We start from the raw sequence: 16,053 nt of genomic DNA, 5'->3' as shown, positions 1-16,053 counted from the left end.
ACGTTATTTTTATCACCATCATCATCATCTCGACCTAAGTAGAAAAGAAAAAAATAAAGAAAGATTTGGGGTCCATCAGTACCACCATCTAACGTAACAAGATTAAAACACTAAAACTAATAGTAAAACCTAAGTCCTACTGCTTGTCACAGACTTCTCGAACGAGAGGGCTTGGGCCGTACCTAGTTACCATGCGAGCCCCATGCGGATTGGGTATTTCGACTTCACATACGCAATTGAATTTCTTCGCAGGTGTGTGTTTATTTTTATGCAATTTTGAAATGACATCGTTAAAAATACTATTCAAAAGTGAACCTATAGCCGAGTTTAGACTTGCAAGAAAAATCGTGCAAGTTGCATTACATTGCGGCGCTCGATTGACTACTACAGACTCGTTGGCTTTACGGCCTCGCAATGTAATGCAACTTGCACGATTTTCTTGCAAGTCTAAACTCGACTTTAGTGTCACAAAACCAAGTCTAATTAAATTTTCGACTGATTGACAAAAGCTCCAATAAGGAGCTGTAATTTTTTATTACACACACACACACACACACACACACACACACACACACACACACACACACACACACACACACACAACACACAAACATCACGCCTGTATTCCCAAATGGGGTAAGAAGAACACACGAATCGTTACCGCTTCCATTTTAGGTATTAAGTTTGACAAAAACGGTACAATAGTGACAGGTTGGTAGCCTGTCGCCTACGGTATGTAGGTATACCTTAACCTATATATCCTCAGTCGCCTCTTACGACATCCACGGAAGAAATGGAGAGGTGTAATTCTAACCCGACACCACACGAGCTTATTATTACTTTGGTCGTACCTATTATTTTTTGCGATTGATGTCACCACACGCCACTTTACGAATTTAGGGTTCCGTACCTTATAGGAAAAACGGAATCATCTGTCAAGCCCCTTTTTCTCAAGAACGCGTGGTGTCAAACCGAAATTAATATCAAATAGAAATTTCATTTGTAATACAAGATTTTTTGCTGACTGTATCTTTTGTCAACTTTACTTGCATTGTCACCCAAACTAAATTTGCATACCAAATGTCAAGTCGATGCCATTAACCGTTGAAGAGTTCCGTCCTGCGGAGACGGTCCTGGCTGGACTACCAGGATGTCACTTTTTTTTTTATTCGACTTGATGGCAAACGAGCAAGTGGGTCTCCTGATGGTAAGAGATCACCACCGGCCATAAACAACTGCAACACCAGGGGTATTGCAGATGCGTTGCCAACCTAGAGGCCTAAGATGGGATACCTCAAGTGCCAGTAATTTCACCGGCTGTCTTACTCTCCACGCCAAAACACAACAGTGCAAGCACTGCTGTTTCACGGCAGGAATAGCGAGCAAGATGGTGGTAGCAATCCGGGCGGACCTTGCACAAGGTCCTACCACCTACTAGATTATTGTGTTGTCGCGTGATTTACATAAGTATGCCAAATTTCAAGTCAATCCGACTACTGGAAGTTGGTCGAATTTTACTTGCAAGATTTGACTACTGACAGACAGACAGACAGACAACGGGACAGGTGAAACTAAATAAGCTTGTAATAATAAAAGCTTGTAATAAGGTCAGCGCATTCAAAAAAAGCCATAAAAAAAACTCCTTGCGTCATTGCCTCGGAATCAAAACCTATAGGGTACTTCCAATTGGCTACCTTAAGTTTTCTGGGATGATCCATATTATAGTTTTTATCGATACTCGTAGTAGACTTATAATCTTATAATGAAGCTCACTCATGTAGATAGATATTTTTTTTATACTTGCCGCAAACCTTTTTTGAAACTTTATTTCGGCAAAACACACGCTTCGTGGGATTAATAGGTTTTGTGCCTTGGTATGTTTGATTTAAAAAAAGAGGCCGTATTGGCAGCTGTCAGTTACCTACAACGACACATACGAACATACACATTTGACAACTAACAGGCGTGATGTTTGTGTGTTTGTTTGTAGTAACCATCGAAAATTATTCCACACTGCGTACATTTTGCTAGGAGAGGGGCTCTGCTAACACTGGATATTCATATAGATACCTACTAATTTGTACGGAACCCTCAATGTGCGTGTCCAAGTCGCGTGTGTGTGCGCTTATTTTTCTTGTTATTTCTAATAAATGTATATGAGTATCTTAGATTTCGTTGTAGGTACTATTTGTATCAGCACGAGAAGATAGAAAAAGAAAAGGATCAAAATAAAACGTCTTAATTCTTTAAAAAAGCTTTTTTATTTATACTAAGACTAGCAAACGTCTTCACAGACATATTGCACGTTACCTACTCCAGACGCCGGCAATACGCCGGACACCCGAACAGCGCTATTGAACGGCATCGTACCACATATTTGAACAGCGCCATCTATGATCAAGTGGTCACCATCAAAGAATATGCCAAACGGTGGCGCCTGCAGCAACGCGTTTGGCACAACACTGATAACATTATTGCTAACATTGGCAACACTGCCAGTGCCTACATTCCCGCTTTGTGACTGCTTCTGAGAGTTGCACTGGTTTGAAGATACTTGAGACTGAGCTCTTTGACATGACGACGATAAACTATTAAGTGATAATGAAGGAACAGATGAAGATGGCTGGTTGTTAGTTTCACGCAGAGTTAAGCTAGGTCTGTTGGTTGAGAAAGATTGCTGGGTACCACAAGGGCTTTGTAATGAAATTGGTTGGGAATAAGAAACAGACGGCTGTTGGTTTTGTGTCAAGCTTGTTTGGTATCCACGTAAGTTATTTGATAGGTTAGGCTGGCCACATCCCGACTGTTGGTTTAAGGAACTGCTTCCAAGTGAGATGGAGGGCTGGCTAGTGAAAGAATTCGATGGTTGACTGTTACATTCGTACTGTTGGTTCAGTGAAATGCTTGGTTGACATCCACAACTCTGGCTCCCGATTGAAAGACCAGGCTGACTAGGAAAAGAAAAGGAAGGTTGTTGAATGCTACATGTGAATGGTTGATTCAGTGATATGCTTGGTTGACTTTCTGAGCTCTGGCTACCAATAGAAAAGCTAGGCTGACTGAAAAAGGAAAAAGATGGTTGTTGAATGTTACCACATGGTTTATTCAGTGATATGCTTGGTTGACTTTCAAAACTCTGGCTACCCATAGAAAAACTAGGCTGGCCGGAAAAGGAAATTGAAGGTTGTTGAATGTTACATCCACACGGTTGATTCAGTGAAATGCTTGGACAGCCACAGCTTTGGCTACCAGTAGGAAGGCTGGGAAGGGAAATTGATGGTTGTTGGTAACCACATCCACTCTGGTCTACTTGGAAGCTTGGCTGGAAAGATATTTGATTGCCGTATGAAACTGGCTGGTTGGATATGGGAAATAATTCTGTGCTTATTAAATTCTGTTGGGATCCATATGCGTCCGGGCTAACGTCTTGCTGGATTCCGCAGACATCTTGGCCTATGGGGTTTCCTTGGACATTGATCTGTCCACTGCTAAGAGCTCTTAAGAGATCATCGATGGATATGTACAGGTCCGGCTTGCACATTGGCTGGCCTGCAACTCTCTGCAAAGGGAAAATTGATTAATGATTTTTATTATCTATTTTCGTTGTGTAGGTACGTGGTTTTGGGGGTTACTTTTACATATATTTGTGATTACTATGGTATGATAAACCACATAAAACAACCAACGCGTAAATTGGCCTGCTTGGATTTGATAGTTAGCAATGTTTTACGCTCTAAAGCTGAACCTGAGGAACCGTTGTTTTCGACGAATTAAGAACATCTATTATTTCTAGAAAAGTAAAGAGGTTACCTGGATTAAAAATACACAAAACAACACGTACCAAAGGCGTCTCATTATGAACAAACTGAGTCCCATCGCTTAACCAATGTCTTTTTTATACGAAACAATTATCAATTTAAAATAATGTGTGTAACTGTGTCACTGTGCCATTATGTAACGCGCTCAAATAAAAATACGTGATTTGAAAATTTTATTGTTATCAAAGTTTATTTTGCAGACATTTAATAGACATAAATAGGGGATAATTTATCTTGTTCGGAATTCCAGCTGCAATAGTGGCCTTAATATTAAATTTGCTTTAGGGTAAATGTACTTATTTTTTATTGTACACTCATCAAAAGTGCCTTGAGATGTTTTTTATCCCTAGACCGTTTTGAACATTTCAATACAGTGTGTTTGTACCGGCAGCCAGGCTCTTTCTAAGGGAGGTTAAAGTAACATATTTCTGTAACTTAACCATTACATTAATTTAATTAATAAACTAAAATTCAGACTTTGCTTTTTTTATAAAAAAATACAATTGCCAACAATGTACAGCAAAGTAAATTGTCTAGTGTAAAAATGACAGCCGACATAATTATACTTTGATTATTACTTGTCAATTTACTTCGCTGTAAATTGCTGGCAATTATTATAATAATATTGTTAGACGGTTAACAAAGTCTAAATTTAGTTTACTAATTAAATTAATGTCATAGTAAAGTTACAGAAATACGCGGTATGCCTTTTATTGTAAAAATTAACTCAGTTTTTAAGTTCATTTCGCAAACTCTAAAACTGTAAATATTTCAGGATTTATTTCAGGGCCATCGTGTGGAACCCTTTAGGTTAGGTTAGGTTAGTTTTAAAATCCTGAAATATTTACAGTTTCAGAAATATTAATAAACAGTTGAGAAATGAAAAGTTGCGAAATGAAACAGGTTGCCAAACGTTATTCGTCGAAACATTAGTAAACCAGAAATACGTTACTTTAACCTCCCTTAAAAAAAGCCTGTCTGCCGGTAACAAACTGTGTACTTTTTTGCTGTGGATATTTTAAGATGCAAATAAAACAATATTACAAAAACATTTAATTTTTAATTTTACACATTAACACAGGCTTTGCTTACTTTGGGACTAGGTGAATTGGGTATCAAGTATCATGTTTTTTTTTTAATTTAAAACTCGTTTAATCACAGACAACCAAACTCGGACCATGTTTATTTTACTTTTTGTAGATACTATTTATTTACGTATTATCACAGAATATATAATAGTACTAACGTACAGAATGGCCACGCTCCGCCCCGCACCGGTTCGAGTTACCCCACCCCTCAAGCGCAGATTGCAGGAAAACCGCAGGAAAGCAGTCGGGTGCGCGACGCGATGTATGTCGGCCGCACGGCACTAAGTTCAGGAGCAATCATTTTGCGAAATCGTAAAGGTACCCTAACTACTTCCTTTTTAAATAAATGGTGATTTCTGAAATTAACGCGATTAATACATGAAATAACTACCTACCGAATGATTCTTTTAAGTTTGTAGACGTATATCTATTGTAATTGAAAATAATAATGCTTAAAATACGCAAACAGACACATTTTAAGTAGGTTTAAATAAATCGAGGATATTCTGGCAGAACCAAATAAGTGCACAATATTTTTTTTTTTACGGTTTTGCTAGATAAATAAAGCAGAAAACATTGAGTATGCCTATGTATGTAACTTTAAAAAAATTGCACTTATTCTGTTTTACCAGAATACCCTCGAAATAGCTAAGATTAACGATTACATTATTTTATTTGCACATATCTAAGCCTTACCTACATATACCTTCAAATGTCATTGGTAGCACTTATAGTTACTATACGGTTTTGCAATAGTCAGCCCTGTGCAGCTTACGCACACAGCGACGCGTGTACAGACATCGTCGTGCCTATGTAGATTCAAGAACGCGTATTTTGTACGGCGTGGCCGCCCTGTGGTATTATTTAAATTGATTAGAAGGCCTTAGTAATCTTTTAACAAATACTGTGCCCTGTAATTCTAACAGATCCCTTAGCAGGTGCTTTACCCTTAAAAAACACCCCACCAACAACCGGCACTTCACCACCATGGTCCATTTCTTGATCCAACACTTCGTATTCTTCAATGAGTCTTTCGTAATTCTTCGTCGAATCCATAATGACTGTTTCTGGAAATTCTGGAGTAAATTTAGAAACCATTGTAAAGTCTTTTGGAAAGTCTGACTCATTAGTAGTCTCTGGTCTTCTTGAAATTGGTGGAGATGCTGAAATTTTAAAAAATATGTAACTTTCTATTACAACGTTAACATATACAACCTTATCATAGTATATAATGTTGTTTTTCTATTACATTATTCATTGAATGACGTTGAACTTAATACGACCTGGTTCCGTGGTGGCCGTTTAGGCTGCAGCAGGAACCAAAGATACACTCCAAAAATACACATACGCTTGAAAAGCATAACTCCCCTTTGGGTAAAAATACAATAATTACATTGGTTACGATTTATAGTCGGTCGTTTAGCAATCCACAAGTACTTTTTACCATTAGAAGTTTCAGGAGTTGGCAGCAATGGACGGCCTACCACCTACCTAATGGGTCCCGTCTATTAAACTTTAAGTTAGGTACTTAACAGAGTTCTAGACCTCTAGACTTGTTTTTGTATTTTTAGTATTTATTAAGGCAGTCGGGTTATTATTACACTTGACATGACTTGACTGTTATGTAATTTGTTCTACAATGTAAGTGCAATTAGAAAAGCTCGTATTTTTTTAAACCATCATTTATACTCACATTCTGTACTTCCTAAGGTCATTGGACCGGTCTCCACTGATATCGGAATTGTATTCAACCGCCCCATGGTCTTCCTGGAATGGGTCTCCAAAGGAGCGAGATTGGGGTGTAAAACTAAAAAAAGAAAAAGTTTTTCAGGTACCTTCACTGGTCAGGATTCTGACACTGTTTCAGTTGACTGACTTAGAATCTAAATACACTAATAGCGTCCCCAACTAACCCACATAATAAACTTGATTACTTGCATATGCCAGCAGCTATCGAGACTATTACAAGTTCCAACTCCTACGCTCCAAATGTAATACGCAATTTAAATTCAGTCTAGTAATTTATTTGATTATAAACAATTAATTTGCTCACATGCGACCTTTATAAATGTTTATGCAATAAATGTGTGTTTATGCGTCTCCTCCACCTCCTCTCTGTAATAATACACCCACACAAACCCAGCTATCCCGACCATCACACTATGCTGACGTGTTTCGAACTCAAGCAGAGTTCATCTTCAGAGCAATACAACCGTTCGCCATGATACCAGATGTTAGACCAGATGTTGGACGTTGTGTTGTTATCTAACATCTGGAGCTACATGAAACCTCATTTGTTGTATAGACGTAGTTATCGTTAGGTTGCAGGTGAGCAAAGCAGTTGTTTATAGTTCAGTCCTTACTAGTATTCTTATGTTTATTTACGTTGTCCATGGCGCTAAGCCAAGGTTCAATCCATTTAAAGAAAACAAAATTGTATCTTCGTCTCTTTAATGCCCTGTATTATTATATATTTATCCATGATTCACTTACATCCAGTACTTCCAAATATAAAAGTCCTTCCAGAAACTGGCACTATCCTAGGGAGTGGTACTTCATTAACAACTGGTACTTCTGCTCTTTGTGTTTCTTCTTCTATTGCCGTTTCTTCAGCGTTTTCCTCTAAGACTGGCAAAATTGGACTATCTGAAACATAAAGGTAAAGACAACTATTAACATAACGGGTTTATTATTTTATAATTGCTTTATTAATCACGAATTTTACAAATATTTTAGTTACTGATGATCACGGAAAACTATCATGGGTAAATCAGTACAGACAGAGTTGTGTACAGTTATGAGTAATTCGGGCAGTAAGACGTAATATAAAGTAAGGGCAAGAAAACTGAAATGCGTGCCCGTGTGGAATTATTTCAAAATAGATCTCACAGTGTTTTCTTTAACATGTGCAACAAAGAAAAATCCACCCTATTCCGTTTTTTCAACTGTAAGCAGGCTGGAAATGGTAGGCTCCTATGACTCAGATATAAATCATAAAAGTAAACAATACAGACAAATGTACATTAAATTAAATAAATATTTCCTTATACGTACATCCAGTACTTCCAAATATTAGAGCCCTTCCTGTCGCAGGAACAACACCGCTAAATTCTGCAATACCTTCTACAGGAATTTCTTTTACTAGTTCTGACTCAACAATCGATCCCACATCAGTCTTTTCTGAGTCCACTAAATCGGCTGTACTAATTTTCGATTCTACAAGTAAGTTCATTTTTTCTACTTCAGACTGTATAAGAGCTTCTGTTAATGCTAGTTCTGATTCCACAAATGAGTCTATCTTTGCCAATTCGAATTCTATTAAATCGTTTATTTTTGCGAGATTTGCTTCAATTTCTTCTTCTTCAACCAGCAAGGTTTCATCGTCCTCAAATTTTAAAGGGATTGAGTTGCAGTCACCTTTTTCTGTATCCAATTTTACTAAAGAATTTGTTTTCGCCATATTTGGTACCATTTCTATTTCTGGTTGAATTATGACTGAATCATTTGATATTTTTTTAGCATTCAGTTCAGCTTTTGCTACCATTTTGTTTTCCAAAATTGCAGATTTTATTTTCTGACGTATCACACCCATCTTTGATTCAATTGTATCTTTAATGCTAAGTAATTGAGATGCCATATTTGATTGCAATTCCATTAAATCGTGTATTGCAGAATTAATTACATAGTTGAAATTGGCATTTTTGAGTGAAGGTTGCTTGATTTTTTTATCTTGTTTTTCCAATTTCGATTCAATGACTTCATCTTCTGTTGAAAGTGGTTGATTTATTTTACCTTCATCTTCTGCTAGGATACTGAGTACCGAAATTGGTTCATTAATAGTGGTTTTCAAATCAATACTTTTAGTTTCATTGTTTTCTGAAGAAACTGGAGACAATTCTAAAATAGCCTCTTGTAATTCTGGAAATTTATTATTGGAAAAACATTGTATGTAGTTAGAAAAAGTGTATATTAGTATAATTAGCTAGGTATTAAAGTTTGTATCGACTCCAAATAAATTTCTTTTTTTTTGTATAAGTCTGGAAATAATCAAGACTAAAATAATTTGCTCAAATCCGCTCTAAAGCACCATCCTCGAAAAAGTTTGGAATAATCGCAGCTTTTCTTCGGCATAATTATATTTTACCCACAAATTTAAATATTTTGTGATATAAACCCGGATAACTCACGTCTTAAATCGAGTTTAGCTCGACATTGTGTGCTTGAAAAATTGAAATTTTCGGTATTCAACACATTTAATTAGTAATCATTTATTTGCTTTGTTTTTACTTAATTATTATTAAATAATTAACATTGTATATACTCACTCTTGTTGCTTTCTGGTAAAGTAACACGTTCAATTGCTACAACAGTGCTATTGTTTTCAACAATATCTCCGGCTGGAACCGGTTTCACCAATCCCACACCATCTGCTATAGTTTCTCCATCGCCATATAGTCCTGCTGGAAAACCCTAGGAAATCATGAAATAGGAATCATTTCGAGACACTACAATTAGATCATTCTTCAAACGTGGTTGACCATTTCTGTATACTTTTGTTAACTGTAAAATATTGTAAGATACTTGATTATCAGTTAATGTTGATCCAAAATGGTCTACACTGTGAATGTTGGAAACAGAATAGTAGAATTTGAAGTGGATATGGGCGGGGATGCGTGAAAAGACTGACTGACAATAGATGGTCCAAGAAAAGCAGATGGTGGCCAAGATTAAATTGAAGATCAGAGGGCAAACTGCCGGCTAATTGGTCAGAGGACGTCCAAAAGTTCATTTTTACTCTACTTTTCCGGGTTTATTAATTGATTGATGACTGCGAATAGTAATTAATTCATAGAAAGAAGATAATTAAGTTGAATTATCTGTTATAAATAACCTGTTATGTTATAAGGCCGCTATGAAAAGGGTTAAAAAATATGTAATATAACATTAATTTTAACGTAAGACGGAAAAACTGAATAAACCTGAAGCATTGAGATCTCTGCGTGGTTTGAGAGGTGTGTCCGGAATCAACAAAACAACAACGATGCAGTAAGCTCTAGTTCTGATGTCAATAGTTAAAAGTTACATCACAATCGATACAATGAGTAGGCGTGTTAAACACCTTCCTTGTTTGGGTGCTCCCTTTGTTTTTGGGTTTACAACTTTAAACTACTCCCAAAGCGGAAGCACACTCGGACGCGTGACTGTCAAATCATTGTGAATGGTATGATGGTGATAAATATATATCAAATTGGGGACCTATTATTCGCTAAAAGATAACTTGTCAAAGCATGATACTTATTTCTTTGAATTTCAACTTATAGATTCGATACGAATTCAAAGTTTTTTATTTATTCTACATTCTAAGATTCATTCAACTCACCTTAACAAGAAATCCTTGAATCACAAAAGCCCACAAAACCACAATAATCATGTCAACTTATTTCAACACACATTTGTTGTGTGAACCCAAACTGTATTTAAATAGAGTTATATACATAATACTTAATGTTATCACTCTCAGTCTTGCCGACGTATTGTCTTTGTTCCATTTACTCATACACGTCATGGGTTAATCTAAAATTCAGGCAGCTGCAGGTTTTTTGATAGTACCACGTCTTGAACGTGCTAGGTAGTCAACAACTGCCCATCCTTCAATACTTGAGTTAAAGTGCAAAAAAATTGCAATGATAACATAACTTAGTCATGATTAAAGCCCTTCATGAGACATAAATTTAGTTTTTTTTTTGTTTAAAACTGCCAAGCAATTGACCTCTCACCTGAGAGCATAAATAGTATCATAACGCTAAAGTGAGTTCAAAGAGAAGATTGTATGTATGTATGTATGCACATAAAAGTAAAAATAACAAATACATTTATACATATAGAAAGAAGTACAAAGGTGAGCTTATGCATAGTAAAGCATCTCTTTCAGCTAACCTACTTATAAGAAGACTTATTAAGAAGAAGATAAGCAAACAGTTAAAATTAGATAACAGTTTAGATGGTGTTATGCGAATCAATTTTGCCATGTGCTTTCAGGTTCTTATGATTATGTTTAATATTTTAAGTGCAGATGAGGTCGAAGAAGCTCACTAGTTCAGTAACAGCTTGTTACTCTGGATTTGAATAGTATTATTCGGAAAGTAACTAGAAAAAATAGCTTCTCTTTGATCTAATTTTCGTCTGCTTCCTTGCGCTCATGTGTATGCCGTGCCTTCATATCACGCTGTGCCTTTACATTACACTCATGTTAAAAATAAACGTGTTACGTCACAAAGTCATACTATAATGAAATTGACAGACGAATGTGACTTAAGAGTAGATACTAAAACAACCAGACATTAACCAAGTGATTATAATGTGAATCCGGAGAAAAATCTAACGGAGGAGACAGTAAAACAAGTATATATTTTAATAAATTCATTTATTAATTGTACCAGCGACATTAAAAACTAAAACTACAATATTCCCAAACGAATGCAAAGAACCAAAACCTTTATCAGAGCTCTCAGAACTCTTCTGTTAGTCAAGATTTTGATAATTATAGGTAGTAGAATCTTACTTAAATTAGCATCACCGACTACGTCACCGACTGTATCAACCACATTATCAACAATTTTCTCCAAATCTACGCCTTTATTAAGATCATCAGTGACTATATCTATAACATCTGGAACTACTTTCTCTACTATATCACTAACTTCAGGTAGAAGACTACCTGGTACATCACCAGCAGTCTTCACAACAGTTTCAAGACCATCGGTAACTTTATGAGTAACTTCTGTCTTACCATCCGCATTTGTGATGCTTGTAACTACTGTACCAACGAAGTTTGAACCTGGTACATTTTCCATAAAGCCGCCTCCACTGGAAGGTAAACCAAACCCGCTTCCGGCAAATGAACCGATTCCATTCGTTACTGATCCTATCAAATTGAGTGGGAAGTCACCTTGAGCTGCAACATTGTCTATCAGCTGAAATTAATTGGATACTTGATTATTTATTTATTTACTGTTAAACAAAGAAAGAAAGAAAGAAAGAAAATAATTTATTTGTAACAGCAGTGATACATTACACAAGTTAGAAATAGAAAAATACCTACATAAGTAGTGTTGGTTGCAGATTCTATTGTTACTAAAAAAATAGACCTACATAAGTAGTGTTGGTTGCTGTTATAAAAAGACTCTGGGCAAAGGCCTCTTTTCGAAATGAGAGGGCTTGGGCTGAAGTTTCATAGTTCAACAGATTCATTTGGCATTTGGGTTAAAATCAAAAGACTGTCCAATTAAGAAATATTGTTTTGTATTCTACTTACTTTTCACAAATTTATAGTAAGAAATGTTGCTATACTGAATACTAGATAATGAAATTTAAAGGTTATTTTAGGTTATGAAAAAGTAACTAACTATTCAATATACTTGTACTCTTAAATGCTACTACTATCTATTTAAAAATTAAAAAAACGGCCCTTTTACCTCTTTACGGATTTATTCTTGATTAAATGAACTATGCTTTTATTAATTATTTACTAGAAGTATTTGTTATATTTATTATAATTATGCTTTTAACGATTATTATCAGTTCTAAAGTATTAAATCAAAAACGCCTGGTAAACTACAACATATTATTTTACCAGATCAAAAAGATTTCAATGTTAACAAAAATTGGTGGAATCAGCTACCTGGTTATAATGATTTCGTAAAGTATTATTGTAATTCTACTTACCAATAGGCCTGCAACGAAAATAATTGCTATACCTCCCGACATTACTGCAAAGACAGACAGTTTCACAAAACAAAGCATATTTCTATCGAAATTTATATTTTTCGATCTCACGTTCGCCCACTTTTACAACATAGTGAAGTTTTGCAACATGCTCACCTATTTCAAAAATTCTATTCCTAGAAAGATATAAGGTTACACTGCAATGTTTCAAATTGTACTAAAAGTTAGCAGGTGGTACTACCTACTACCATTATTTGATATTACAATACAATGACACATAAAAAACAGAAATATCCGTTGAATTTGTTAACTAATAGTTGTAAGATTCGTTTGGGTTTAGGCTAGGATAGGTTAGGTTATCAATTGATGTAAATTGACTGGTAATATTTTTATATACCTAATAAAAAACCCATCAAAGTTTAAATAAATAATTTATTAAATAATTTTAAAACTAAATAACTCATTAGTGGTAGACGGTGAACGACATAGTATTAGGATTGGCACACGACTGGCACGGTCCCGGACTGTTGTTCAGAACAATATCCTGCGTGCCAGCCAATGGCATGCCATTCATGTTGTTCAACATTGGCACATTTGAACATGAACAAGCCGGGCTTTGCACACCCATTTGCATATTGTTAAACGCCTTCAGAATGTTCAAGTTATTGGCATTTATACCTAAGCCCTGTGCCAAGTTCGATTGACAACCACAGGGACAATTCACTGGCAAATTGTTACCCAGTTGATTCAATAGCGCTTGCATGCTTAACTGCAAGACGCTTTGGTAGTTTGGCGCAGAAATGCCATTTACCAATGCTAATAACTCATTTTGTGTTAATGGCAAGTTAGCCATCTGCAAGCCATTGGTTATTTGCAGGCCGTGCCCCAAGTTTGCCAATTGTAAGTTTTGCATGTTGCAGTTACAGTTGTTGCTTAGTTGTAAGTTGTTTGGCACGCAGCCGCATGGCACGTTAGCTTGCATGTGTTTGGCAAGCTGGAAATTATTGGCTATGATGCCATTTGGTACGTTGGCTAGCTGTAAGTTGCCGTTGCAACCGCAGTTGTTGATTGGCACGTTTTGCTGCACGGGCAACTGTTGGCAACCACATCCTCCTCCTCCTAGGGGTATGATTTGTCCATTTAAACTCTGTGGAGATAATAATAATTTTAAAATTAGGAATCCTAATCCTAATATTATAAATCCGAAAGTTTGTGAGTATGTGCGTGTATGTTTGTTGCTTCTTCACGCTTCTTCTAGATGGCGCCACTGTTGCGTGAGGTTTTTAAGTGTGGCTTTCAAAGTCTGTTGTTACGGGCGTGAAAACAAAGTTTAGATTAAAATCATATTTAATACACCTTAAAACCGTGCCATAAAAATATCGAGCAACCACAGTGTTGCGTAGTCCCGTTTTGTTTGGAAAAAAAGGAAGACAAAAGTTTCCGAAAGACAAAACTGTCTCAAAACAAAGACATTCATTGCCCCGTAACGCATAATTGCCGTAATTAATTTCAGGTAATGCAAAATATTCACAAAATTATTCAAATTATAAATAAACCTGCGTAGCTCACCCAAAAACTATGAGATTTGACATTTCGGAGACCTCACGCTACACTAGCGCCTCTAGCGGCGAATTCATACGCGTAGCCCTCATTGGCAAGGTTGCTTTTTAATAACGTCGATGAAAATTTTCCATGAAACTTTAGTAATTTCAGGAATCGTAACTTCAATACAACGCCTGATTTAATGGATTTCGCGCGCCACGGCTAAAGTCTAGTTAAGTATAAAAACACATGTTTATTATTTATTTATTTAGATTTTATAATGCCTTTATCTACAGTTTCGCTCGCTTGCTATACTTATAGGTTTGTTTGACTTGCAAATTTTTATTTGTGCAACTTCTAAAAATCGCATCATGATAATCATCAATCAGTATAATAACTAGTATTTTAACACATTTTCCCTTTTTTTCTTTAAACTATAACAAAATAAAAAAATGTTTACCTGAGATAATAAAATATTCACAAGTAAAAATAAAATCGATTTGGCCTCCATTTTTGTTAAAACTAAATAATCACTTGTTACCAGAAAACAATATTCTTCAATTATATACTTTAGTTATCTCTGCGTACGTTTACTATCTAGATTAAATGTTGCTATTTTATCTAAATTAAGTAATAGACCTAAGGAAAAATATTATCGAACATCGGAAACTTTACTTCCTTTAATCCTACTAATATTTGTGTGTATGTTTGTTACTCTTTCACGCTAAACCGGCTGGATGGATTTAGAATAAATTTGCTATTTAGATAGCTCAGCATCTGGAATAACACATAAGCTACTTTTTATCCCGACTTTCCCACGGAACCGCTGGGCATAGGGTCATGAAGTTTGGCACTGTTATTTTTAATGAAACTCATCAACGGCGATTCTGTGGTGAATTTTTGCACCAGTCTTCGCCACTGCAGAAGAGTAGCCGACCTCTCGGTTATCTATAGGTTGCATTTTGGAGAACATGCGACGGAGCTACACGGTCGTATTCCACCAGCTCCTCTTTTATAGGTCGACTAGAGGAAGGCGCTGTCTCACCCTTATGTTGTCAGCAACCCTAAAATTCGCACAAAGCGTTTTCGCTGGTCCTTCATTATCCGAATAGCTGAGGTGTGGAATGCTCTGCCAGCTTCTGCGTATCGAGCGTTATTCCTAAAAATACTGTTGATTTTACAAAATCAATAGTTTGACCATTTAACTTTATATTAGAAACTGAATTCGAGTTAGATATTTAATACATTTAGTTTTCTTAGGATTTAGTAACAAATTATTGGCAGCAAACCATGCGGATATCACGGACAGGGTTTCATTGGGCTCAATGAAGTCGGTATTTTTTCTACTAACCTTGAACAGTAAAGACGTGTCGTCAGCAAACATAACTATACCCGACTTTTGGCTTACCATATAATATACTATAGGGTTGGATGAGAAAAGAAAAACACCCCCACTTTACGTCTATGGGAGGTACCCTAAAAAAAATGTTTTTGAATATTTTATTGTACCATTTTGTCGGCATAGTTTACATATATATCCGTGCAAAATTACAGCTTCCTAGCATTGATAGTCCCTGAGCAAAGCCGCGGACGGACGTACAGACAGACAGACAGACATGGCGAAACTAAGGATTCCGTTTTTGCCATTTTGGCTCCGGAACCCTAAAAAGTAGTTACCGCCTCACAAATTTACATAATCATCATGTGTCATTTGAATCAGCTTAGAACAAATAGGGATATAGGGGGGGGGGCGTGATTGTGATCGAACGCAGGCTATTTCTGTGTAAAAAAAATGTCAACGGTCTATGATAAATTTTTGAAATTCCCACGGGAATTTTGATTGAATTGTATGACTAAATAGAAGTAATTAAAAATTACCC

General features: G+C 36.1%; 2 protein-coding genes and 1 long non-coding RNA gene across 3 annotated transcripts; all 3 read right to left on the bottom strand.

The window, feature by feature from the left end:
* Positions 1–2,242: 2,242 nt before the first annotated feature.
* Positions 2,243–3,897, bottom strand: LOC141443421 (uncharacterized). The gene is made up of 2 exons (XM_074108716.1): positions 3,811–3,897; positions 2,243–3,559 (listed from the first exon to the last, which is right to left on the bottom strand). The coding sequence occupies exons 1-2, from the start codon at positions 3,874–3,876 to the stop codon at positions 2,276–2,278; spliced, it is 1,350 nt and encodes a 449-aa protein (XP_073964817.1). The 5' UTR covers positions 3,877–3,897; the 3' UTR covers positions 2,243–2,275.
* Positions 3,898–4,858: 961 nt separating this feature from the next.
* On the bottom strand, positions 4,859–10,584 carry LOC141443542 (uncharacterized; the record flags this gene model as incomplete). Its single annotated transcript, XM_074108850.1, is given in 6 exon segments — positions 4,859–6,069; positions 6,600–6,713; positions 7,400–7,552; positions 7,961–8,824; positions 9,232–9,376; positions 10,287–10,584. Coding segments are annotated over 6 exon segments (1,596 nt in total). The 3' UTR covers positions 4,859–5,800.
* A 729-nt stretch (positions 10,585–11,313) lies between these two features.
* Positions 11,314–14,709, bottom strand: LOC141443541 (uncharacterized). Its single transcript, XR_012453052.1, has 3 exons — positions 14,634–14,709; positions 12,632–13,778; positions 11,314–11,880 (listed from the first exon to the last, which is right to left on the bottom strand). It is a non-coding gene; the product is annotated as an uncharacterized lncRNA (long non-coding RNA).
* Between the last annotated feature and the right edge of the window lie 1,344 nt (positions 14,710–16,053).

The sequence above is a fragment of the Choristoneura fumiferana genome, chromosome 27, assembly GCF_025370935.1.
Source record: "Choristoneura fumiferana chromosome 27, NRCan_CFum_1, whole genome shotgun sequence".
Taxonomy (NCBI): domain Eukaryota; kingdom Metazoa; phylum Arthropoda; class Insecta; order Lepidoptera; family Tortricidae; genus Choristoneura; species Choristoneura fumiferana.
Note: the sequence above shows the minus strand (reverse complement) of the source record. Positions and strands in the feature narration are given on the sequence as shown.